The sequence below is a fragment of the Herpailurus yagouaroundi genome, unplaced genomic scaffold (genome assembly GCF_014898765.1).
Source record: "Herpailurus yagouaroundi ecotype Mexico unplaced genomic scaffold, PumYag 162, whole genome shotgun sequence".
NCBI lineage: Eukaryota > Metazoa > Chordata > Mammalia > Carnivora > Felidae > Herpailurus > Herpailurus yagouaroundi.
This window is the reverse complement of record NW_024412403.1, coordinates 7,919,110-7,946,526: the sequence shown is the minus strand read 5'-3', so window position 1 is coordinate 7,946,526 and position 27,417 is coordinate 7,919,110. Positions and strand designations below refer to the sequence as shown.

General features: G+C 48.2%; 1 protein-coding gene across 1 annotated transcript in view; it reads right to left on the bottom strand.

Moving 5' to 3' along the window:
• Positions 1-27,417, bottom strand: part of KCNJ6 (potassium inwardly rectifying channel subfamily J member 6) — a 264,898-nt gene that overhangs the window by 50,294 nt on the left and 187,187 nt on the right. Inside the window, exon 3 of the mRNA XM_040483926.1 lies at positions 21,537-22,457. Within this exon, the coding sequence (XP_040339860.1) occupies positions 21,537-22,457 (921 nt within the window). The remainder of the gene's footprint in view (positions 1-21,536; positions 22,458-27,417) is intronic.

Below are 27,417 nucleotides of genomic sequence, written 5' to 3'. Positions count from 1 at the left end.
TGCTTGACGTCGTGTTCCCTGCCCGATTCACACGTTGGCCTCTGGCTGCGACAGCCTCCAGGAACAGCTCCAGCTCAAGGTGCTTTGCGGTTTTCGGCACGAGCCGAGATCTGACAATGTCAGTGGGGGGTGTAGTGAGACACGGCTGGAGGCCACTTGGCAGGGGTCTCGTCTGTAGTCACCAGCACACCTGCGCTTGCCCAGGAAGCACGGCCACCAGGACACCACGGACCGTGCGGGACTCGGTAAGTTGAATAGATGACGACCGAATGTGTTCATTCAGTGCGCTCGTGCCATGATCTACCCCTGCGGATCAAATACCTCTTTCGAGAAGTTTTGCTGTACCATTAAACAAATGTCTCTAACCTCAGCTGACTGCTTGTCTATTTCGAGTGATGTTTGATGTAGTTGAATTCTGACACGCTTGGATGGCAATTTGGTGTTTGTGGCAATAGGATTTGCCACACGTCTGCTTCTAGAGATTAAAAAACCACTGAGCGGCACCCACCTTTCCACTGAACTTCTGTGTTTCAGCTTCCTCTCCCTCTACTTTGGAAAAATAAATGACTTGAACTTCTTTCTCCCCTTTCGGAATAATTTCCAAGGTGCTACGCACGGAGTTTGAATTGTGTTTAAAGCTTGTTAGTTTAAAGTAGACACGAGAGCACGGACGATCTCTTCAGCTGTACCAGCCCGTTCCTACACTTACTGGCTGGAACGCTAACTTCCCTCTCCACGAGTCTCATTTTGGTGGAAAAGCCTGTAAGATAACGGGAATGTGGGGGCCCACGTGAGCCATGCGTCAGCTGGACATGCTACCTTCTCCTGCTTCTGGTAGGACTTTGGGGCCTCATGGTCGAACCCTTCCTTCTCCCTGCAATACAGAGTTTAGACCCTGGCTTTGGAGGGAATCAGGAAATGGGAGGATGCTTCCAGTTCACTTTCAAAGAGTCATGGATGTTGACAAGCAGACGTTCTCTATGACACAGATCTCCCATCGAGCCCCACGGTCACCCAGTGACCTGCCAAGGAACCAACTAGTTAGTCCCAGTTCTGAAGTCACTTTCCTCAGGTAAATGGTTATTTAGTTAAAGCTAGAATAGAAGAGCTGCATTAGATACATTTTGCTCTTAATGATAGATACCAAAAAGGGATAGCTTTTTATACAAGCCTTTGTGTTGTGAATAAGCCCAGAGAAATGAATTCTGTAAGCAACCTTGTAAACAAGGTCTCAGTAACGACTAGTTACGCTGTTTGTGTTCCATCCTGTTTTCCAGCTTTTATTAAAAGGCTTAATGGGTAGAGGGAAACATTCCTGTGATAATTCCTATTTTGACAGCAGGCAATTAATAACAGTAATGCAATTTGGAAATCTATCATATCAATTATTTAAATGTCATAATTTTTCCTTCTGAAATAGATGGGACTGAGTGCTATGTTGTAGGTATTTTCTTGCTTCTTGACGATAGAGCTGACTAGTTCAATGCCACATAAACAAGGGTACGCGGAAATGCTGTCATCTCTAGATTAACGTAACCTATTGGGGGCTGGTGTCAGAACTTCCTCTTTGGAAAGACGGTGGCCCCAGGGTCTGTTGGAGTTGAAGAATGAAGGAGCATGTAGGTCTGGGTTATGATGGGTGAGTCTACAAGAGAGAATTCTGGGTCGTGTCTTAGAAATGGCAGCTGTGGTCCAAATGGCCAAATCTGGTGAGCAAGAGGCCAGGCAAGGTGGACTGGATGGCTCTGGGCCAAGACAGAAGATGGGAAGGGCAACCGTATGGGTGGGTGGGAGTTTTGTATGGGACCCTTGGGCCTTTCTAGAAGGCAGGTGCCCTGAGAGCACGGAGCCCCTCGGCCAGCAGTGGGCAGGAAAGATTGGGGGAGAGTGAGTGACATAGCAGGGTTGACAGTGCAAAATGAATTGCTATGTGATCTTGGAACAAATGCAGAAACACCATTGGATGAGCTGGGACACAGCTTCCCAGGCCTATAGACAAACAACTCTAGGCGCTGTGGTTGGCACTGGGTAGAGACACCATGCGTCCTGCCTGAGGGCCATGGAAGGTGAGAGTAGAGAAGTTTCTGGAGGGAGAAAATTCCAAGCTGGGGGCCATGTGTGACGTGTAGCCATATGCCATCAGGCTTTCTCCTGAAGGCACTTTCTGTGAAGCCCTGAGGCATGTTTGCGTTGGTGGTTTGCACCAGGACAGCGATGCAGCGCTCTTGACCTTCCCATCCTGGATGGCTCTCGTAGCAACGACAGGTTCAGAGGTTACAGTAAAGAGAAAAGGGGTGCGGGAACTTTGAGGGAGGGATGACGGAACACCCGAGAATTTTTCCGTCCCGCTCGATTATGGAACGATGAGCCAAGTTCAGCGCACTTGACTTCACGTAATTTTAAGATAAAGTACAATTAATCGGGTCATAGGCGTGGCCCTTGCAGACTCCTGGCTGGGAGGAAAGCAGTGTTCACTCATCAATGTTCTGACTTGGTCCACAAAGGCTAGAAACAGGTGACCTAGCGTTAGGGGCTTGTGTCCCACCTCCAAATTCAGACGTGGGAGTCCTGAGCCCCAGTGTGGCTGTACTTGCAGATCCAGCCTATTTGGAGGGATGAGGGTTAAGTGAGGGCATAACGGTGGGGCCTGATTCCCACAAGACTGGTGTCCTTTTCCGAAGAGGGAGAGAGCTCCCTTTCTGAGCGCAAAGAAGAAGGGGCCCAGTGAGGACACGGGGAGAAGGTGGCTGTCTGCAGAATCAGGAAGAGACCTCCCACCAGACACCGAATCTGCCGCCGCCTCAATCTGGGGCTTCCAGTTTCCAGAACTCTGAGAAAATACATGGCTGTTGTTTAAACCATGCAGCTTGTGGTATGTTTCATGGCGGGCCTAGACAACTAGTACACAGAGTATGTAAATAGCTCCCATCACACTGGGGGGGATGCCGTGGAGAGAACCTCCCCCCGCCCCCCCAGGATGGGGCTGTGAGAAGCACCAGGATCCATGCGTTATGAAACCTACACGTCACCAGGTACAACCTTGCTGTATGCTCGGCACCTTTGGTTCGAGGCATTATTGCAACCACGAGGGAGACCTGGCTCGTTACAGGATTTACAGCATCCATCCCGGACAGGGAAAGCAATTGCCAAGCAGAAGTCCAACTGCCCTTAGTGCCTGGACATGAGGAGATTTCCCCTAAGAGTTTGCAACAAGGTGGCGGGGCCCTGAATTATAGTTCGCACCACCTTCTAGCAGACCCAGGGTCAGATGAAGGGGGCGCTCTTCCGTCATGCAGGGGGCTTCTAAGTACAGGGTCATCCTCTGCCTCTCTGGTAGGTAAGAAAGCTGGGGTTTAGACTTTCTGGAAGAACGCAGTGCTGTGTGGCTGCCCGCAGTCCTCCCCATTTGTTTCACTCCAGATCAGCTTTCCGATAAATACTGGAGGTGATGAGAGTTTGGGCTTTCTTCCTGACAAGTTCCTGGAGTGCAGTGTTTTTGAGTCACTGGTTTAGTTCAGATACAAACGTTTAGCAGTCAATAGAGTTGGGGAAGAGCCGACCTTCTCTTTTGTAACCAAAGGAGCCCAATATGGACATCTTGCTCTGCACTCCTGGTGCCCAGGTCTTGGCTTCTAAAGACCGTGCTTTCCTAAAGGGAATGAAGAATCTTTGGAGAAATGTCCGATTCCATTCCAGCGGGCACTGGAAAAGTACAGGGGAAGCTTAGAACATCTTTTTTGTGCCATAAAGGAAGGAAGAACACAAAAAATGGTGTAGACAATTTCAAAAGACAAGAAGCCTGCCTGGAGGGGATGCCACTGGCCAAATCGGGGATAATTAGAGCATCGTGAATAAATAATGATAGCAGATTGTAATCCATTAAATAGAATAAGACTCAGTGGGTCCATACTGATCGATAGATAGATGAGTAATGGAGGGAGAAAAGCTATTCTTTATAGTTGAAAGCCAACACATAAATGTAGAATCATGGAGCTAGAAAAATCACCATTTGGTAACTAGCCTAGTAGTACCTAGTTGACATAAATAAGAACCATCAGTGGGTGCTAAAATGAAAGTCTGAGGAGGAATAGGATATTTCCAAGGTCTCAAAGTACCTGTCCATAAGATAGTTTTTACAAAGTGAAAAGTAGTAACTTTACAGTGGAAAAAACTGGTAGGCACCCCCTTAACCTGTGATTGAAGTTAACATCACCCAAGTAGCAACAACCGACATCATGTGCCTCCTGATATGATGGACCGAGAAGGACACAGCACCACGGCGGTTTATTCCAATCAAAACTGCATAAACGGAATACAGTCATGAGGGAACATGAAAAAAAAAAAATCTCAATCGAGGGACATTTTACAAAGTAACTGGCTTGCCCTCTTCAAAAAAGTTAATGTCATGAAAGTTAAACACAGACAGAGGAGCTCCGCTAGATTGCAGGAGATGAAAAGACTTGGCAACATGGTATGATCTGGGATTTTAGCAAGAGAAATTATTTGGAAGCTTGGCAAATTCTGAATCAGGTCTGCTAGATAATAGCATTGTATCAATATCAAGTTTCTGATTTTGATGATTACGCTGTGGTTTTCTTCTTCTTTTTTTTAATGTTTATTTCTTTTTCGAGAGAGAGAGAGACAGTGTGCGAGCAGGGGCAGGGGTGACACAGAATCTGAAGCAGGTTTCAGGCTCTGAGCTGGTAGCACAGAGCCCGATGTGGGGCTCGAACTCACAAGCCCTAAGATCATGACCTGAGCCGAAGTCGGACGCCCATCTAACTGAGCCACTCAGGCACCCCCTACCCTGTGGTTTTCTGACGCTGTCTTCACATTTACAAAACATACCCTGAAGAATACAGGGGTCAAGTGGAGTCATGTGTATAGCTGACTTTCAAATGATTAAAAAGAATCTTCAATACACACACCCACCCACCCACACACACACACACACACCTGTGTTGGTATCTGCATCCAGATCTAGAGAGGATGATTAAGCAAATGCAGTGAAATGTGGAAGACTGTTTCTGCTACCCTGACTTGTGATAGATCATGGCTAACAGGATCAATCTGAGGAATGGGTCAGCTAAGTTCAATGTCTGTAAATGAACTCACAACCACTTCTTGTCCCAACAGTTGTCGCAGAACCCTTGGCATGGTTCAGACCAACAGGGGCAGGCCAAGAGGTCCCCTGACAGGTCCCTGAGTTGTTGCAAACAGGCACTGTGGTCTTCATGTGCTCAGCATGGGGCCAAGGGATAAAGGAGAGAGAAGACCAGAAGATTAGTGTAGCTCACAGTCTACTGGGGAGAAGGTAACAGCACTCAGGAAAATAGGAAATAGTACAGGACCTGAGTAGAGGAGAGAATGCAGGGCCAGCTGTATCATGGGAGGGCTTCTTGGAGGAGGTGGCACCTGTTGGACCTTGAACCATATGGAGAATTCAGACTGGTGGGGAAAGGGAGCCACAGAAGGCAGTGTGGAAAGACAGAGAATAAATATGAGCCAGGAGAGAACCCGAGGCTTCCCGCTGTGTATTTTCCAATGAACACCCATTCTAGGGAAAACAATTTTTTAAGTGTATTTATTTTTGAGAGAGAGGGAGTGAGTGGGCGAGGGGCAGAGAGAGGGAGAGAGAGAATCCCAGGCAGGCTCCGCACTGTCAGCACAGAGCTCGACACGGGGCTCAATCCCAAGACCATGAGATCATGACCCGAGCTGAGATCAAGAGTTGGATGCTTAACTGACGGGGCCATCCTGGTGCCCCGGCGAAACAATTTTTTATCAAGGAAAGTTCCTAAACGCTACTGTGATTCAAGAGATGAGTACAATTATTTTGGTCAAAAATCCTGCAGTTAGAGAGAAATACAGGCTGTGTGAGGTCTTCACCCCTGCCACGTTTGGTTGGTCGGTGACACTGGAAAGGTTGAGTGATCTCACTTGTGGGCTGTCTCGTCAGCAAGCTCTTTTGTACGATCGGAGGCATTTTGGACTAGATTGAGAAGGACACCTTTCTGTCCAGACTGTGTCTCAGGGTTGCCTGATAGCGTGTAGGGTTGTCTTGTGTGGATGTGTAATTTATAGCAAAGGTTGAGGGTCTTTGTTGATGGCTAATTAATGTATGTTCCTCTCGATCTCTTAAAATTTTTTTTTAATGTGTATTTATTTTTGAGACAGAGAGAGACAGAGCATGAACGGGGGAGGGTCAGAGAGAGAGGGAGACACAGAATCGGAAGCAGGTTTCAGACTCTGAGCTGTCAGCACAGAGCCCGACGCGGGGCTCGAACTCATGGACCGTGATGAGCTGAAGTCGGCCGCTTAACCGACTGAGCCACCCAGGCGCCCCCCCTCTCGATCTCTTAAAGAAAACGGGGGGCGGGCTGGGGGCAGAGTGGAGTTTGGACCAAAAGAGTCTCCTTCAGGGTGGAACGGACTTTAGAACCTTCATCCTCCAGATGGACTGATGGTATTAAAAATACATTTTGCCCACGGGGCGCCTGGGTGGCTCACTCGGTTAAGTGTCTGACTTCGGCTCAGGTCACGATCTCACAGTTTGTGAGTCTGACGGCGTGGAGCTTGCTTTGCCGCCTCTGCCCCCCCCCCTCTCGCTCTGGCCTCCCCTGCTTGCACCTTCTCTCTCTCAAAAACAATACACGTTAACAAAAAAAATGCATGTTGCCCTGAGAAGAGTCAGAAAACTTGAAGTGGCGGGAGGACTTTCCACCCAGAGCAAAACAGAACGAGCAAAAAGAGAAAGGGGGGTCGGCACACACCCTCATGAGACAAAACCGTTCACGTCCTTTTTTCTTTTTTCCTTTAAAGCATGATGTTATTAACAGTACCGTTGAGTGACGCGTCTCTGCTTTTGAACAGAAGTTCAGGTTTAGCTCTCTCGCTGAGGTCAAGAAACCTCTGCCCCCTCTTGTGTTCTCATTCTGGGGGAGGCAGATGTGACTGATTTCATCTTCCCATGGGTTGTGGCCGCGTCTCCTTTCCCAGGGAGGGGTCCTGCCTGCCGCTCTGGTCGACGGGGACGACGTGGAGCAGGTCTGCAGGGCAGTTCCGACTGGGATCACCCGAGCAGAGCCCATGGATACCGTTCCCGCCCCCCCCCCCCCCCCCCACTTCAAATGTTCCCTTTAGCTTCCATGATTCCACTTTGTATCGTATTGTGATTTGTTTGTGTCTGTCTCGATGGCTAGGGCCGGGGAGAGCTAAACATGGTTTTGACATTTTTAAATGGCTGGAAAAAAACCCCTGAAGAGGAATATTTTATGACACCTGAAAATTATGTGTCCATAAATCAAGTTTGATTGGGACACAGCCACGCTCACGTTTAGCCTTGTTGCCTGTGGCTGCTTTCATGCAATGGCAGCAGAGTTGAGTCATTGTGACAGAGGTGTCACAAAGTGTAAAATATTTACTCCCTGGCCTTTTAACAGAAAACATCTTGCCAACCCCCTGCTCTAAAATGTGAGTTCCCTAAGGACAGGACTGTGTTCTTCTAACTTTGTGCCATGCCACGCACATGGAAGTTTCTGGAAAATCCTTGCCTGCTGACTGAATACACCTCAGCCTAAGACGCCCTGCCTGTTGAGTTTTTGCCTTCAGAAAGGCCTCTTAGGAGGTGTCAGGGGTGCGGTGGTGTGTCCTGATTTAGCATCGCCCCTCACCCTTCATAACCGTGGCGAGCGAGGGTTGTGTAGGGAGATCCTTCCTTATGGACTGGAAACTTGGGCAAAGGGTCCAGCCTTTCCCATGCTTTGCTCTTCTGAGACACTTGTCTGTTCCCCTGGCAGAGGGGAGGAGGCTCGTGAGCGGAACCAGGCGATCACAGAGGGAACGCTCTGTGTGTGGAACGAGGTGACATGAAAGCCAGGGGGGACGGTTGCTCTGGGAGCCCAAGAGTCTCCATTGGACTAGACCTACTTTCAGAAGGGGATCAAGGGTATTTCTACTTGGCGGAGCCCCTTGTGCAATATGAGACCAAATTCTGGGACAAGTTTACCTTTTGGGTCTCTGCCTTAAACTATCTGCATTTATGTATCAGACGGAGTTTATAAGATGCCTGCTGAATGTTGGGTGGGGAACTCAAAGTGGGGTCCCATCCAGGCTCTGCACTGTTGGCACGGAGCCCGATGTGGGGCTCGAACTCACGAACCATGAGATTACGACCTGAGCCGAAGCTGGATGTTTAACCGACTGAGCCACCCAGCTGCCCCTTTAATTTTTAAATTAAATGATATAACAGCCTCATAGGGAAGGCAGATGTAGCCCTTGGCTCTTGGTAGAGTTGAGATAACATGGTACCAGGTGAAGAAGAAATGTACTGGAGAGCCTGAGACACATTTGGGAAGGCCAGACCCTGATTAAAAAAAAATCATGTATGGGGGTGCCTGGGTGGCTCCGTCGGTTAAGCCTCTGACTTCAGCTCAGGTCATGATCTCACGGATCGTGGGTTCGAGCCCCGCGTTGGGCTCTGTGTGGACAGCTCAGAGCCTGGAGCCTGCTTCAGATCCTGTGTCGCCCTCTCTCTCTCCCCCTCCCCTGCTTGTGCTTTCTGTCTCTCTGTCTTTCAAAAGTAAATACCTGTTAAAAAAAAATTAAAATAAAAGAATAAAAAATCATTTAGGTATTCATCCCTTTTACTGAGCACCTGCCATGTGCCAAATTGTGCTAGTTGTTGAGAACGGGGTGGGGGGGGGGAGGCACAATATTTATCCCTAAAAATGTAAAGTCTGCCGGGGGCACCCAGCCGTGTGGTCAATCACCCACAATGCAGTAGATGTGATGGAAATATGTGGAAGCGTAGCGGAGGCAGACAGGGAGAACCAAGCAGTCATTAAGGTTTCATGTATGTCGGGAAGCAGCATTTGCAGGGAAATTCGGTAGATGAGTAGGAGTTATCAGAAAGGTAAAAATGGAGAAGCATATTCTAGATGGAGAGAATGTCACAGCATATGCGCAGGCCAGCGGCGAAATGACGTGTGGCATGGTCAGGAATTTCAGCCACAGGTGCATGTAGCGGAGGACGTGACAGAGTACCTGGGCAGGTGCACGACTGAGACATACAGAGGAGATTGGGCTTTATTCTCCAACTGCTGGGAAGCTGCTGAGAATGAACTGGGGAGTGAGAAGATGCTATTTGTAGGTTACAAAGTTTCTTCTGACAATTGTAAGGAGGGGGATTGCCAAAACAAGACTCCTGTGCAGGCGGGTTAATAGTCCAGGGCGAGGGAGTGGGGCTGTGAACCAGTGTGGTGGCCTAGATGCTGGAAAGGAGAGCTCCTCCGGATGCTACAGACGGGTAAGAAGAGATGGAAGGGGCCAGCTTAGCCGGGGCTGCCGCATATGGTTGTGAAGGATGTACCTTGGACAGCTCATTACATCTGAGTATCAGCTTGTTTATTTGTTACACAAATTTCCCAGCAGATGGCAGTAGAGTGTCTTGAGGAGGGATGGCTTTTCCTCTTTCGCACAAAGGTGCCCTCTGGGCTAGCAGCAGTCCAGGACTTGGGGAAATGGTTGGGCGTGAGAAAGCTGAAGTGCCCAAGGGAAGGCACACTGTAAGACGACAGCCAGCTTTCTGACCCGGGCGACTGGGAGACTGGTGGTTTGATGCCTCAAAGTGTGGACTATAGACGAGGGAGCAGACAGGAGTTGACTCCAAGAGGCAGGGAGTGGTTGCTCTGGGAGGATGTGCAGAAGGAAGTGATCAGAGCTCAGGACAGAGCCCTGGGGACCCACTGAAAGTTTTCAGTGGCAGAGAGTAGAAGGGAGTCTTGAAGAAGACTGAGGAGCTTGTCCCTGGAGTGATTCCCAATGTCAGGAGGCAGAGGCTTTAGGCAAGCCAGATGGATTTTTTTTTTTTTGGCAATTTTAAATGACTCTAGACTTTCTCTAGTGTTTAAGAGACCACTTTGTGATCATATAGGAATCTTACTCGTTCCTTCATTCGTTTACCCTGACACTTACATATTTAGCCAGTGCCTGCTATGGTCCAGGCACTGTTCCTGGTACTGGGAGCCTAGCAAAGACAGGACAAGGCCCTGCTGTCATGGAGCTTCCATTCTGATTGTTAATAAACACATAACAAGAGAATGTCAGCTGGTGACACGTCCCACCTAGCATGATGGAGGCACAGTGACTGGAGCTGGTTTCTCTTGGGTGGTTGGAGGAGACCTCCCTGAGGAAGATTCTCTGTGCTCAGAATGGAGAGCTCAAACGGTTGCAGCGTGGTGAGTCAGATGGAAAAGTGGTTAGAGGTAAAAGCAGACAAGCAGGCTGGAGCCGGGCCAGACGGACCTTGTGGACCATGGCAAGGAATCTGGATTTTCCAAGCGCTGTGGGAATCTGTCGGAGCGCTTTAAGCATGGGGATGTCTTGCTCTGGTTTACATTTATTAAAAGCACTCTGGACGCTATGGGCAAGATGGAGTTTTGTAGGATGGTCCAAGTGAAGCAGGGAGACTCAGTTGAACGCTCTTCCCTCCACAATACGACGACCTGATCTGGGGTGGTAGCCATGGCCGCAGACGTATTTTGGAAGGACTTCCAGATGGTAAGGGGATGAGATGAATCAAGGATGCTGCTACAGTTTGTGATGTAAGTCACTGCATGATTGATGATGGCATTTATGGACATGGGGAAGATGGAGAGGGGAAGAAATAATAGAGGATTCTAGAATCTTTAGTTTCCGCTTTGGCCGCATTAGTTGTACAGGCTTGTTAGGCATCTCAATAGGGATGCCAAGAGGCAGCTAGATCTCTGAGTGCAGAACGTCAGGGAGAGGTTGGGGCCAGAGACAGAAATTTGATGTCACATGCAAAGCAAAAAAAAAGATGGTAATCAAAGCCAAGGGCCTGGCTGAAATGGCTCAGAGGGAAAATAGACAACAGGATTCCAGATAGAATGGGCTCAGAGGGAAGAAGAAACAGGGTTAAAGGCCCAGGTAGGGTGGTAGACGTGGCCGAGTGAGGACCATTTATCCATTGTGATTACGTCTCTTTTCTCAACCTAGTGTGAAGCCAGGTTGCTGTCTAAGAAGAAGTCGTGTGAGATTGAAGAGAAAGGAGGAAGTAGAAATCATGATTTTGGTGGATGAGAACATGAACAGACTAAGCATTTGAACTTAAATGCACACTCCTTGGATTCATCAACAGATTTGGTTTCATCCTAAGGACAGACCCTAGGGCCGCAAATGTGGGATGCCGTGAAAGCAACGGCACATTTTGATCTAATGTCTTTTCTGTCTGTCTGCTGGACTGCTGCCTTCCCAGATTACGGATGCTCGTTACTCACGAGATGCCCCCTTTCCACCAGGTTGAGCGGGTATCGGGTTGAACTCAAGGGAAGAAATGCCACGGTGACGTTCTACCCCTCAATATGGCGATAGAGGACACCTTGCTTTGTTGACGTGGAAACTCGTGGCATCCTCAGGTAGCTTCTTCAAAGTCAAGAAGGGTATTTCCAGCCACAGGGGAGGCTTTTGTCAATTCATCCACCAAACGTAGGGGGTGACTCTGTGCCAGATCCCCATAGCAGTGAAGGCCGCAAAGTTGTACCGGAAGGATCCCTGCCCTTCCTTGCTCTTGGCCTGGTCTGTCCATGGCCAGTCAGGTTGCCTACCTCCCAAATATAGTCATCTTCTGTTGGCTTAATGAGTGTGACCTCTTTCTTTCCCTGGCTGTGGGGGTTGACGACAGGGTCTTCAGGCCAGGCTGAACATGCTGAGGTGCCTCTGGGTGAACACGAAGGAATTATGCTGGAAAGACCCAGAGGTGTTTGGAAATCTTTCTCGCCCATTTTTGGACCTTGTGGATTCTTAAGAGCTTCTGCCAGAGTCACGGACCGGCATCATTTTTGTTCCTCTGAAGCTTGACAACTTTTCCAACTTGGTTTTGTGAGACAGACGATATAGAAAACCAAGGATCTCAAGGAAGTAATGGACTCATACTTTACTGCTGTTGTAAGCTCTCTGACTTGTAATTAAGCACACTTAATCTGGGGCCAGTGTGAACAGGGCATTAATCCATTTTAGACTCAAGCTTTAGCCTCGTCCCCTCAGTGCTTGTACCATGGGTGCTCCTCCAATGTCATCACCCATTAACTCCTTCTCATCCACCGGCTTTCCCAGAGTCCTATTAATAGTCACCCTATGTAAAATATGCTTGCGAAAATGTAAAAGCAAATCCATTTACTCAGCAAATGTTTACTTGAAACCTTCTAAGGATGACCTCAGTGCCCAGAGAAAAACCGTCATCACCATCATCAAACCCCAGAAAGAGTCTTGTTGGACATTTCACAATGAAATGGAAACCCCAACAAGGTTTAATGAGGCTGGTCAAAGCCTAAATCTTTTTATCATCATGCTTTCGGGCAGGGCGCTCAGAGTCAAAGTTGATCCTTCCCTTTCAATATTAAATATTATTTTTTCCTCCCCTCAGGGTTTGTGAGCCGGCTGCTTGACTGCACTTTGGGTTATACTTGGCATGGCAGCAGGCTGCTTTGGAGGGGGTTGGCCCAGAGCATCAGCTGGCATGGTCACCTGATAACACTGAGCTGGGCGGAACCTGGAGTATGAGCCAGTAAGTGTCCTTTCAAGAGACTCAGTGCTAAATGTTATGGAAGATCAGATTGCTCCCGTCGGTTACAGTCGGGGAAGGGGAGCCTGATGGGCAAACGAAAGCCAGTAAGTAATCAAAGGAGAATATATCATGGAGCCATAATTGTCAGTGTGCTAGTGACACTGAATCACTAACTGCTCCTTTAAAATGTGGCTGTGTGCACCAAGTCTCCTCCAGAGAGGCGTGGGGCAGACAGACTGGGGAGGTGGGCGTTTCTGAGACTGGATCCTGGCTTTCTCACCATACCAGATGGGTAATCTTGGGAAAGTTGCTCCCTAGCCCCCCACTCGAGAGTCAACCCCTCATCTGTCAAATGAGGAGGACACCTACCTTTCAGAATTGTCTTGAAGGTTGAAAATAATCTATGTGCAGAGCACCTACTAAAGTAATCAGCATCTGATAGGCACTCCAGAAATGACGGGTGAAAATAGTGTGAGTCACAGAATTACAGAGGCACTCTGTAAATTTATTGAGCACTTACTGTGCATCAGGTCCCATGATGAATGACTTACATGTATTAGCTCGTGGAGCCATGTTGCAGGTTTAAGGAACATTCTCATGTTCCAGAATGGAAAAAGAGGTTTGGTGAAGTTAAGGAAGGAGATGTGCCCAATTTCGCCAGCAGTCAGGCGTGGAGGCAGAGTTTGAAGTCAGCCTGTCTGAACTGAAAGGCTTACCCTGCGAAGATGGGACTTAAAGGAGGGAGAGGGGGTTCTGCAGAGTAGCTAGCTACCGATTCATTTCAGGGCCAGTCTAGACTAGCCAGTAGCAATGCGACAGCCAATTTGTCAAAATGTTAGTGTGACATTTTGTTTTTTGTTTTTTGGTTTTTTTTTTAAATTTTTTTAACGTTTATTCATTTTTGAGACAGAGAGAGACAGAGCATCAATGGGGGAAGGTCAGAGAGAGAGGGAGACACAGAATCTGAAACAGGCTCCAGGCTCTGAGCTGTCAGCACAGAGCCCGACACGGGGCTCGAACTCACGGACCGCGAGATCATGACCTGGGCCGAAGTCGGACGCCCAACAGACTGAGCCACCCAGGCGCCCCTGTGTGACATTTTGTATCAGACAAGATAGGCTAGATTTCTCCGTCCTAGTAAACAACTCACATTTCAGTGGCTTAACCCAATGGTAACCAACAACGTGAGGCTCTTTCTCTCAGTCGTACTATATGATCTGAGCGACTTGGCAGGGTCTTCCCTTCAAAGCCAGTCTCCGGTCCGGGATGATGGAGGCTCTGCTGTGACGTGGGCTCTGGGGACCGTACGAGCGGAAGGGAGCATTTTCCACCAAAGCGATATGCATGGCTTATGCGTAGACTTCTGGAGGAATGTGTACCACAGGGCCATGCCCAACAGGAACGGGGAGATGTGATCCTAACATGTGTCTGGCAGGAATGAGGGCCGGACATATTTGGTGAACAACACTAATGACTTTAACTCAGACCAGTGGTTTTCAAAACCACTTGGTTATCTGGGGTGGATTGTATTATTCTGTTCTCGTTTGCTTGTTCCATGTCCTGTGAAGCAAATCTATTTCCCCATTCCATGGATATCAATCGCTGCCATGTGACTTGCTAGGTATGACTAATACATGATGAGTAGAAGTGAGGTGTCCTGCCATTTCTTTCTTCTCCCCTCCATGAGAACCACACGTCCTCCCTAGGGCCTGCTCCTTCGGTCGGCATCCTGGAGTAAACCAGAGGTGGACCGAGCTGTAACTTATGTGGAACGTGAATGAGAAGTAAACCCATGTGTTTTAAGCCCTTAGGGTTGTTTGCTACTGAAGCATAACTTACAGGGGGCAGACTGCTACGGTATCTCTATCATTCTTTCTTAATAAATAGAGAACAACAAAGTTGATTATACAGAAATTACTATTTACATTTGGCCCTTGAAAACACAGGTCCGAACTATGCGGGTCCCCTCATACGTGGATTGTTTGACAATATGGTACTGTAAATATATTTTCTCTTCCTTGTGATTTTCTTAACATTTCCTTTTTTCTAGTTTACTTTATTTTAAGAATATAGTATATGTCACATATAACATACAAAATACGTGTTAGTCGACTGTTATTGGTCAGGCTTCTGGTCAACAGGAGGCCATCAGTAGCTCAGTTTTGGGGAGTTGAAGTTATCCATGGGTTTTCAATTGCATGGGGGGTGCTCAGTGTCCCTAACCCCCGTGTCATTTAGGGGTCAACTGACTGTCTGCTTTGTTGAAACGTATCTATAGTTTAAGGCAGAAGTATCTCTAAGGACTTATTATGCAAGTAAATATAATTTAGTTGAGTTACCAGCACAAAACTACATTCTTCAAGTTGGGATGTCAACGGATACCTTAGAGTTGTTATGGGAAACCTAGGAGGAGAACTGGGAACACAGAAATACTGTTTTCAGAGGCAGACTATTGGTCTTGTCCTCACGGAGCCGTTGCCTTAGAAGACCTGAGCATAATCTATATTCATGTTCACTTTGGGCAGAAATTATAATGATGAAATGTTACTATCAATAGGAATGCAAAGTCTTTTCAGAGTCCAGTGATCCACATTAATTCACAGCCCATCGATTTGTAATTCACGGTAAGTAACTGGGGCAGAGGCCAGGCTGGCATTTACTCTCAGTTGTGAGTATGCATTTCTTGAACTGGCTTGGCTATCCTAAGTTACCATTTGCCGTTTTGACTGTGCAGAGGGGCTTCAGAGGGTCATTTGTTATTCTGTCGAGGCATCCGTGGCAAGGCCCCTAAAACCAATGGAGCCACTCTCCGGCATTGGCCCTTTGGACTGCCAGGCTTCCCACCCTCGCAAAGTTTTGTTCTATATGGCCTTTCACCTGTGCAGTCTACGGGGAAAGAAATGATCCGCTCTCACAAAACCAGAAGTCGAAAGATCACCTGTGAGGTAGGTACCGTTACTGCTTCAACGTTAGCGTGGAAGAAATCTCGAGGCATAGAGAGACTAAGGAAGCCAGTGAATGGCGTAACTGTGGCTTGAGCCCAGGATGGTCCGACCCTATAAATGACTGAAGAAACACAAGCTTGGCTGTAGCTGAGAGAGATTGCTCTTAGAAAAGAGGCATACTAAATGATTCGCATAACAAACAGAATTTGCAGGTGGACTGGTGTAGGACAGAAAAGCAAGGGCGTGCTTAACTGGAGAAGAAGCACCTCTGGGTGTTTGGCTCAGTGTGCGTGTGTGCGTGAACAACTTACATGGCTTTCCCCAGTGTATTTAACAAAGTGATACTGTTTAACAGAGTTACGATATTCTTCCTTTTAGAGGAGTTGTGGAAAAGCTTAAAACCCTGTGTGCGGTCTACAGTATCCAGTCTCAGATTGTTAGGACATGTGATGAATCAGAACACAGTGTTCCCAAACTGCTGAAGATCACAAAATGTTTACCATATTTGGGGGAAGCAGTTATCATCAGTTTTTAGCCAGCCAATGACACTCCTGGGATATATCATATCGAGGTAGACATTTTGGAAGGAAGCCCTGAATAAATCACTTGAACCTAACGCTCACGGAAGAAAGCGTAGTTGGATTTCTTGATGTTGATGAATGGTAGATTTCTACCTAGGAAAAATAAATTCATGTGTCCTTGAAATTTTTTGCATTCCTCCTTATATAGATTTACCAAGAGGTTTTCACCCGCGTTCTTAACATTTCAGATCACCTCAATTAATTCTTTTCCCAGGTTGGGTAGCTGGGGTTGTAACTCCTAAGAGAAAAGCGGTAAATCCTGAGATAATGACTTGCCAATAGAGGGATCAGCAGAAACTTATCAAGAGGAGAAAATAAGACTTGAAAAATGTAATGGGTATGAAATATCGTTACCAGAAATAGCTTAAGAGTACTGTAGTGCTAACACTCAACCATCTTATCTGCGAAATGCCACCTTTTCAAAATCTGTGATCTCATAGTCTCCTCTATTACAGTGAAGTGGCATTTTGATCACAGCAAAGAAAAATGGTATTTGGAAATCGGCTCTGACAGAACATCATACTCTTCCAGGGGTATTTGTGTAGACATTGCTTACTTAATTTAGATTTCAGAACTCTTTGCAGCACATTTCATCGGAATACATGGTTGTTAAAAATTCATGTGAATGCATCGAGAGTTTTAAAGCGAATCGGTAACAGTAGAGACCAACAGTAACCTTAAAGAAAAAGAGGAACCAATGGGAGGGGAAGAGAGAGGGCAGCCTGCTTTGACACTTCTTTTTGGGGCACACTTCTCTCTTGAATCCTCATGAACCAGCAGCATTCGCCACGCAAAGAGCACTGGACGTGGAGGCTGGGTGACATCGGCCATCCTGGGTTTCAAGGTCCTACTCTGCCAGGGGCTATTTGACCTGGGCCCAGGCACTAGTCAGGCTTCCACTTCCTCTGTAAAGTAAGAGTTGGTGAAGATCCCTTCCAACTCAAAAATCCTGTGATCTGTCACGTGATTTACCGACAAAACCCTTTCCGCCTACACGTTATTCTAGAGACGGCACTGAGTTTTCCTGTGGTGAAAGACGGCAACTACTTCCGATTCGCCCCCCCCTTCCGGTTTCCTGCTTCCGGTTTGCGTTCTCGGGTTTAGGATGCCCACTCCCTCTCCTCCTACAGCCGGCAGCTGCGGGGCTGTCAGCCCTGTGTCCTCATCGGTCCCGTGTCAGTGTACCTCCACTGAGTCGGCTGCCTTCCATCCTCCACTTTCCCCAGTTTTTTGTGCATTATTTAAATCTTTCAGAAGTTCCCTTCTTTGAGAAAAACTTGAAAGAAAAACACCCCCCAAGAGACGGAGGTGGAGCTCCTGGATTAAGAGGCTTTCACGAGATCCTAAGCGGTCACAGCGTGCTAGCCTCTCTTTGGATCCCGCTTCAAACGAGCAGCTTTGAAAACAATAAAAAAAGACATCTGTGGGACAATTAGAAGTTGGAACACCCGAATATTGGATCTTAAGGAATGATCACTAACGATTTTAGGTATGTTAGGTGTCACCACCGTGTTTCGGTTGTATGTGCGAGCCCTTGCCTTTTAGAAACACACAGGAAGGAGTTGTAGAGAAAAAGATCCGAGGCCGGGGGGGGCGGTTAGGGAGTGGTGGTCTAGAATGGAACAAGTTTGGCTGTGAATTGACAATCCTAGAAATCGAATGATGGGTATATGAGAGTTAATTATCCTTTTTGGTCTACTCTTGTCGAAGTTTTATGATTTCTGTATCAACAACAAAAAAAAGCTTAATGGGGATTCATCCCAGCTAACCAGGCACATTTGCTGAGGTGTTGGAAAGGACTGCTTGTCAGAGTTGCATAATCGTTGGGGGGTAAATATGGAAGTTCATCAATCAGAGAGGCTCTAGTGGGGAGCTGGCTGGCAACAGGCCCAGCTCTGTGTAGCTGTCATCTAGCCTCCAGGCCAATTTGCCCTCTATAAATAACAGTCTATGTGAACGCTTTACTATTTTAAAGCACATTTGCCACAGCTGCTGAGCAAGTTTGTTTACGTAGCTGTGAACCCTTTTGTAAACATCACTATCTCAAAATTGCCCATGTGTCAGGAACATAAAGGGCCCCCTTTAAAAATATATTTGCAGGATGAGCCACGGCCAGTTCCCAGATGTCTGGGTGGCTGGTGTCAGAATTTTCCAGGGTTTGATTCGTTTTCAAAAATAGAATCACATGACTGAAAGGTTCTCGAGAGGTCACGGTGCACATCCCTCTGACCCTGGGCTGGACCGGCCGCGAGCCACCCACCGAGGATGTGGGTCTGTCTTTGGTGGGTGTGAGTCTGTCTTTTATGAGGCTAGGGGACTTATCGAGTGGGGGACTCGGGCTAGGACCTGCAGGGCATCAACGTTGGGCAAGATCACGTCCTGTCTTCAAGGAGCTTACTTTTCGTTTTCTAAAATCGAGCCTAACTCTGAGTGATGGGGCAAAGCAGGCTGGCTGCAGTAGAGAATGTAATGCATCCACAGAAGACCAACTGGCGTGTTCTGGCCCCGGGTGCTCAGCAGACCAAAGGACCCAGTGGATACTCGGCTTACTGCAGGATAGCTCAGATTTCCAGAAAACACCATATTGGAATCACTGTGTACCCACAACGTGTGTGAAAGGAGGAGAGCACTGTGGTGATGTTGCAGCGTGGGGCTCATCCTTGGAAGATGCCTGCTAACTGGGATCACCGACAGTGGTTTGAGGTCAACTAAGTCATTTTTGAAAGAAGGCATGAATAAAGCGGAAATCATGTTGGGTCAGCTTGCCGTTTTCAAGGCTCCTGACTTCCCATCTAGCCCTGTAATGAATAATTAGATCCTTGTGAATTTGTTTTCCTTGGTGTGCATTTGGTTCACGCTTATTTTATTTTATTTTTTTTCCTGTGGCTTTGACTCCTTGAAGCATTCTTCCCATCCCTCACGGGTCTGTTTAATACCCACAAATTCCATTTGTGCATTTCATTCACACAGAAAAAGTATCCTGCTGAAGCTTCAGAGATCAGATGTGCTGGAAGTATTGAACTGTATGAATCCCGTTAGGAAAAGATCAGGACATAGCCAGCTTCTAGACAAACCCAGAACTCTCTAGAACATTCTTCCCTCCTCATAACAGAAATTAGAAAACTTTATTTTATGTTTTTAAATTAGGAGCAGTTGCCTTTCCCCAGGAGCAGCGATAAGTGTTTTGATTTTTGTTATGCTGGCAACCACCAAGTTTTCTCTAAGAAAAGCAGGAAGAGAGGCTGCTGACGGTTCAGAGGCGAGTATCACTGTTAATTACCAAGAAAACGTTGTTCTTCCCTTTAGAAAGTCTCACTCATCACAAGCTGCCATCAGAAAGACAGAGTCTGCCCCAGGGAGAATTCCAACTCGGGGACATTACAAAGATAATTTGCTCATTCTGGATTCATTTACTTTGCTCAAGATCGGGCTTTGGCCTGAGGGAACCTGAAGCTGAGCTCCTGCAGTTTGCGGCTCTGATTAGCACCAGTCACCAGAGGGGACATCTCAGTGGCTTTTGCTCCTTGAGCTCAAAGACGCAGCGATAAGAAGGCTTGTCCACTCCCCTCCCTCATGTCCTACCGGGAGGGTTTGTAAGGAGGAATCTGATATAAAGGCTACATCACGAGTGGTCGGTTTATGCTGCCAGCGGCTGTATGGCAGTGGTCACCACTAGGGGGATCCAGAGTCCCCGTGCTGAGCCGAGGTGGGAGAAGTTTCTGGTCGGCGAGAAAATGACCGGGCTCCTGCTTTGGATTGTTTCCCCCCCTCCCCCCCCCCCCCCCCTTCTTCCTCCTCCCCCCACACAGCCTTGCCTCATGAGTACTCGGGGAGAGTCAGGCTCAAGGTGCAGATAACCCGTTCACATGTGCGGTTCTTAGTATTTCACGTGAATTATTTTGTTATTCTGTAAAGCCAGTTTCGAATCTGGTCCGTGTTCCTTTTGTTCTACGGAAAGGAGCACAGTCCTACCGTTGAGCCCCACGCAAAGACTTTTACTCACATTTTCATTGCTGGCTGCGTTTAAAAAACCGACGGCGAAAGTTTCCACCGCTCCAAGAGAAGTTAGTTAGAGGTAATGATCTTGCCTGCTGTTGGGTACAGGGAAGCAGAAACATGGGACCGACGGCTTTCAAGGGATGACTGAGCTCAGGTTATGGGTGGAAAAAGAATCTGGGGCCAGGCTGTTGGCCGCGCATTTTCAGATTATAGAAATGAACCCAGACCCGCAGGCTGCAGACTTCAAAGCACAGAAATGCAGCTTGCCCATCTAAAGAGGATTTTAAGGCTACTGTCGATAACTCCGAAGAACAGGAAAGAAAATAATGCATTTGGATTCGGGTTTATACTTTATAGTGGGGCGCTATTCTTAGCTTAAGTCAGAATGTCTGGCTCTATTTTGTGCAATGTTACTGATAAACGTAGGCAGGGCCTGCTTTGCTGCTGGGATGTATAACACGTGCCAAACTCAGATATGAGTGAAGACTTCAATAAAGACAGACCATTTCGCTATTTTGAGAACAGATCGTTTTCCCGAGAACGCGTCAATGATCAGCCATTAACAGCAGAAGGGTCAATGGGATTGTGATGAACGGATCTTCAATTTTTTTCCCCTTTCCTGTTAGGATTATTTACTGCAGTAATTGTATCAGCTGGGGGTTCAGCAGGTAGAGTACACAGAAAGACACCCAGCTGTCACTTGGTATCAAAGAACAGCCAGGGCCCCGGGTCTTGCAAATGGCTCTCAAAGAAGGGGTGTAATTGCACTTTTATTAAAGCAATTTGTCAGCCTTCCTTTGAAAGGCTAAACATTTTCCTCTTGGCTTGCTGTTAAATCACCTCAAGTATTTTTTTTTTTTTTAATTTTTCAACGTTTATTTATTTTTGGGACAGAGAGAGACAGAGCATGAACGGGGGAGGGGCAGAGAGAGAGGGAGACACAGAATCGGAAACAGGCTCCAGGCTCCGAGCCATCAGCCCAGAGCCCGACGCGGGGCTCGAACTCATGGACCGCGAGATCGTGACCTGGCTGAAGTCGGACGCTTAACCGACTGCGCCACCCAGGCGCCCCTCACCTCAAGTATTTAAATCAGGTAATGGTTTAGAGCCATTTAAAAGCGCTTCAGAGACAGATGAGATTTTAACTTACAGAAACACCTGGAAATTTAAAATATAGTACATAGTGCTTTCGAAAAATTACTTATTAGTTTATTCTCCAAAAGCTTTTAAAAAGCTAAATGGTTAGACTTCTTGGTGGCTACGCGAGGTTAGAGGACACAGAGGTATATATACTATGTCATGAAACAAGGGGATGCGATCGATAGTGAGGGAGGTTCAGTTTTTCCTGTTTCATCATAAATAAGTCAGGGCCAGCTCACAAAGAGCGTGGATCCCACAGATGCCCCAGCACGGAACACGTCTTACCTGTAGCCTCCACCATTCCTTCTAGGATGACCACAATTTCTAGCTCCTCTTTGGGCAGCTGGGCTTTGGAGATCTCCCAGAAAGGACTCTGTTGGTTGATTTCGTGGCTGATGATGAGTGGCGACACCAGAAATAGGCGGTCATCCCCGGTGTAATACCCTACATTGATATCTGTTTGGTTCAAGGGGATGAACTCACCCTCTGAGGTCTGTTTGGATTTGATCAACTTGGCTCGGATGGAAGCCTCTACGATGTGGGAATTCCTAAGATCCCCTACTCGGAACATCAGGCACAGTTTTCCATCCCGCATGGAGATCACCGCGTGGGTGGAAAAAACCAGGGTCTCTGCCCTCTTCTTGGGTTGTGATATTTTTACAAACATGCATCCCACCATGAATGCATTGACGATGGACCCCAGCACAGATTGAATTAAGAGGAGAATAATTCCCTCTGGGCACTTGTCTGTGATGACCCGGTAGCCATAACCGATGGTGGTTTCTGTCTCTATCGAAAATAAAAAAGCAGAGACGAACCCGTTGAGGTTGGTGACACAGGGAGTCCACGAGGGGTCCTCTATGTGGTCCATATCTCCTCGGATGTATGCGATGAGCCACCAGATCATCCCAAAAAAGAGCCAAGTCACTGTGTAAACCATGACGAAGATCAACAGGTTGAATCTCCACTTGAGATCCACTAAGGTGGTGAAGATGTCGGTCAGGTAGCGATAGGTCTCCCTCACGTTGCCATGATGGACGTTGCACTTTCCATCTTTCCGCACGTACCTCTGGATTTTCCTTTTGGTCCGGTCTCGGCTGATGTGTCTTGGCAGGTCGTCCCTGGCCTGCTTAGGCAACTTTGGCTGGTGAATGGCCACAGGGCTCTCAACATCCTGGTCCATGGAGTCGCCCTCCAGGACGTTAGCTGGTGGTTTGGAGGAAAGAAAAGAAAAGTTGAATGAAATTCTGGTTCTTTGGGGGTCACGGAAACCACACTGTGTACAGTACACGGCATTCGTGTAGTTATTACCAGAATAGATGAAGCCATTTTCATTTGGCGTCTCTGGGTGGGCCTTTGGTTGACCTGGACTCCTGTGCCCTGCCATCTAGCTTGTGTGGGTACCTCCTCACCCTTCCCACCGGGACAGAGCTTACTGCTGTGAAACTGTCTCCCTACCAGCAAGTTCTAAGAGCCAGCCCCTCCGTGGGATGCCTTCCCACTCTTATCTGAGATGGCGTCACATGGCCTCCAGCACACGCTGGATAAAGAAATGTTTGAATTCAGACAGTCTTGATTCTGCCCCCCAGCCGTTGCAGGCTCTTGGGCGTGCTGTCATGGGCTGAAGTGTGCCCCCCACCCCACCCCAATCTATACTGAAGATCTAACTCCCATTGTGACTGTATTTGGAGATAGAGCCTTTAGAGATAACTAACATTAAATGAAGTCATAAGGGAGGCACCCTGATAGGACCGGTCCCTATAAGAAGAGGAAGAGACACCAGGGGTGTGCACACAGAGGAAAGGCCATGTGAAGACACAATGAGAAGGTGGCCATCTGCAAACCAAGAAGAGAGGTCTTCCAACCCACGCGAGGCGGCCAGACACTAATCCTGCCAGCATCTTGATCTTAAACCTCCAGCCCCGCCCCGCACTCTGGTCTTCTGTTATGGCAGCCTGGGTAGACCAAATATACTATCCAGATTCATCGAGCCCGAGTATCCACATTGACGAAATGGTGATCACGATACGCAATTTATAGGGTTGTTCTCAAGTTGAACGGAACGATGTATGTGCTACGTGCCTGCCAGCACTTTCCTAGCAGGTACTCTCCTTACATTTGGGGCAAGAATTTTGAGTGAACTCTCTAAATTGTTACTCGAATTTCAGAGCTGAAGAATGAAACTTCTGGTTTTGGTTGGTAAGGATGCGTGCGTTATATTCTGAGGGTTGATTTGATGCCCAGGTTAAAAAAAGGTGTGGGGAAATGTTCTCCGTCTTTCTGTGTGTTACACGTTTTATCTGGTTTCTGCCTCAACACGTAACATCTGCAGTTTTGGCTCGTGGTTGTTTCCTTTCCGACGGCCGTCATGACTCATGCCTTGGTACAGTCGTTAGTTAACAGTGCATCAGGAAAAGTCTTCTAGAATCTGAGTGCAAGGGGAAATTCGGAAATGATACTGCCAGTAAACACATCAACCACTGTATGAAATTACTTTTTCGGCCAATGATTTTAAAGCTTTCTAAAAGTTTCATCAGCACTTTCTTTCCCCAGGCTTTCATTCTGTGCCTTTGGGTCCGCAGTGCATTTTCTCTGCGGTAACTACGTTTTCTCCTGGGTTAAAGGAGAAACGCGGTTTGTTGCGAAAACATTTATCTGAATAAGAACATAGCTGTGGATAGGACGGGAGAGGTACCAACTTCACTTATGGATTAACCTTGTTCACGGTTGGCTAGTTTCCTTAAAAATCAATCCCATAGATCTGTTTTCATATTGCAGCACAAGGAAGAGACAGCATCCGGTCTGCAAAAGCTGCTGTTTGGTTTGACAACTTTGACTTTTTAGATCACTGCCCTCAATAGCCCTCATGTGTCAAAGAGAAACTTTGCTTATTCTTTTCCTTCTTCGAACAGAGAAACCAGGACAGGCGTCAAAGGGAAGCAGCTGAGGTCGGGACGGGAGGGGGGGGGGGGTGGGGCATCCGGATGGACACCACGGCCCTCTCTTTGCTCGCTGCCGGCAACCCCTACCCGGTGGGGTATCTGTGACCCAGAAAGGTCTCGCCTGAGCTCTCGCTGCTGATTTTGCCCTGACTGGGAGTCTCTCCATACGACATCATGGGGGATAAACTCAGGGCTCAAACCCACTGGGATGGGGGGCTTTGTTTACAGGATGCAAGGGCCTGACTGAACCTGAGGTAGGGGTTTGCCTTGATCTGGGGGGGGGGGGGGGGGGGGGGGGGGGGGGGGGGGGGGTAAGCCCTCCCACTGTGCAGAGCCACCCTGAGCCCTTGGGTCCCTGAGTCCTTCAGTCCTTCCACCCCCCAAGAAGAGGGTTTGTCAGATCGATTGGCCCTTAACAATCTTTAGTGATATTTCATACTTTCAAATGTCACAGAGGAAACCTACAGCCCTCCTCCCCGGGCCCCCAGTTGAAGATGGTTTTCTGCCTTTTCTGTCTGGGCTATAACCTTCAAATCCAGGCATCTATCCTGACCTGGAGGAACCTGTCTGAAAGGCTAATGAGTGAGTAGACACAAACGCTCTGGGTCGTCCTGGGAGCCTGCTGGTTGGTCCTCCACATTCTCTGTTTGTTTGTTTGTTTCTTCTTTTTCTAGCTCAGGACTGGACCACATTTCCCAGTTTCCTTTGTATTGAAAGGTGGCCAGTGCAGAGTCCTGGCAGGTCTGGAGCTGGTCTTTCCGGATCAAAGCCTCAAAGAGTGGATGTAGCCTCTCCTAGGCCCCTGCCCCTTCTACAGAGGACGGTGGAGTCAGAAGGTGGAGGGGCCGGAGTTAGTGGCAAAAAGCCGCCATCTGACTAGAAACAAGAAAAAAAAAATGTTTGGGCTGTTGTGTCTGTTGTGTCTATTGTCAAATATAGTCTTAGGTCTCATTTTAAGGGCAGCACTACTGACATGGGGAGAGAAGTGTCATGATTTGAGGGGGGGCTGGTGTGGGAAAGAGCAGGGAGAGAGGAAGTCAGGATGGAATATTTGAATCTAAGCATCTATAATGAACTAGCGTGTGGTTAGTCAAATGCTTGGGTTTGGTGTTGGGCAAAATGTAAATGCATATGCTACTTAAGAGCTTAAAATTTTTTTTAATGTTTATTTTTGAGAGAGAGAGAAAGCGTGTGCATGTGAGCAGGGGAGGGGCAGAGACAGAGAGGGAGACACAGAATCTGAAGCAGGCTCCAGGCTCTGAGCTGTCAGCACAGAGCCCGACGCGGGGCTCGAACTCACGGACCGCGAGATCGCGACCTGGCTGAAGTCGGACGCTCAACCGACTGCGCCACCCAGGCTCCCCGGCTTAATTCTTTTTTTAAGAGCGAGCGCGAGAGGGCACACGAGCGTGAGCAGAGCAGAGAGGTGGAGAGAGAAGGGGAGAGAATCTTAAGCAGGCTTCACGCCCAGCTTGGACCCTGACACGGGGCTTGACCCCACGATCCTGGGATCATGACCCGAGCTGAAATCGACTGGGTGCCTCACCAGCGGAACCGCCCGGGAGCCCCAGTGTCAGCTTAATTCTTAGGCCCAGCCAGAGAGCCAGAGGGGGGAGAGGAGAATGTTGCCTCCGGCAGTGGGAGGTAAGGCTGGCTTCCTGCTTAATAGGGCGCGGGCAGGCACAGGGGTGAAAGAAACCAAAAAGCCAAGGACGTGTGGGAGGGCTTGGGGCATAGCAGACACTGGAGTAGGAGTCCCAAGGGGCAGGAAGAGGGGCGCCGATAAGGGTGTGTGGAGTGAGCAGAATGGGGGGGGGCCAAGCCTCCAGCCTGCGTCCAGAGCAATCGCGGGGAGCCCTGGACCAGGGAGCGGGGCTTCCCAGTTCTGAGCCAGGAGCAAGACTCAGCACCCTCAGCGGGAATGCAAATGCGAGCAGGGGAAGTAGAGAAGGGAATGCTAATGATGGCTCTTAAGGGCTCTTTTCTTGCCTGAAACCCCGGGTGTGGATTTGAGGGGTGATCTGAATTGCATTTGCAGAGCATTTCGAGCCGCTGAGCAGCTGCACGTGGCAAAGCTGACGTTTCTCCCCCCCCCCCCCGGGGCAGGGGGGCTGCACAGCCCCGTGATGCTAGCTTTTCGCCCCACTGCCCTGCTCAGAAACTGGCCCTGGGGCCTCCCCCCCACCCCCACCCCGACGGGCATGCACAGCCGCCACGTGCTCAGACCCACTGACCACACGCGCCCCTCTGTGCAGGTGCTTGGACCAAAGAGAATGTAGAGGAATTCTCCGCCACCTGTGACGTGCCCTACTGGGTGCAAGAGGACCCAGCAGCAACCGCCAGCATCCTGATGATTTACTTGACGAGTTGCTTTTCCGGACTTTGGCTTAGAGTAAATATGGGTCTGGGGGATAAAGCCAGTTGAGATGTTCTCCTGTTGGGAAATTGTTACATTTCAAGCTATGTATGAGTTCTGTGGGTGATGCTTCCCCTGCCGAGGGAAATGTTCAGAACGTACTTCAGGAGTTTTTAATGCTTTGGGGAAAACCCGACAGGAAAACAGGAGAGATCTCCAACGCATGTGCAAAAATCAAAAGTTGGAAGGAAGTACACACAGATGTTAGTAGGTAATTCTGAGTGGGTGGCTTATGGGGGCTTTAAAATTTTCTTTTAAATATTCTGATTTTTGCAAATTTTCTAGAATGAGTTTATATGACTTTTAGCATCAAAAAGGAAAAAAAAAAAGGAATTTTCCAAGACGGCGTTGAGACCCTTCTGGTGTATGACTTCAGGAATCTGAGAAAAATCATAACTCAACCCCCACTGTTGGGACAGCAGCGGTGGGAATACAGAATGCCGTGGGGGGTGAGGGGCAAGACCCGTGGGACAAAACTAGTCAGCTGTCCCTGGGGCTGGCCAGCGGTCTCCACGAGAGAAAGGAGTGTGGGAGGCCTTACACCTGTTACAACGAGGTGTAAGAGAAAAGGAGCAGATGCGAGCCTCCTGGTGGTTTTCATTCAGCGTCACCTGCTCAGGAGAACCTTTAGTGGCACAGAATCATGGTTACTTCCTCATTAAAAATTACCTCCTAATGATGTCCATTGACTAATGAATGGATCAAGAAGACGTGGTATATATACGCCGTGGAATATTACTCAGCCATCAAAAAGAATGAAACCTTGCCATTTGCAACGATATGGATGGAACTGATGAGTGTTACACTA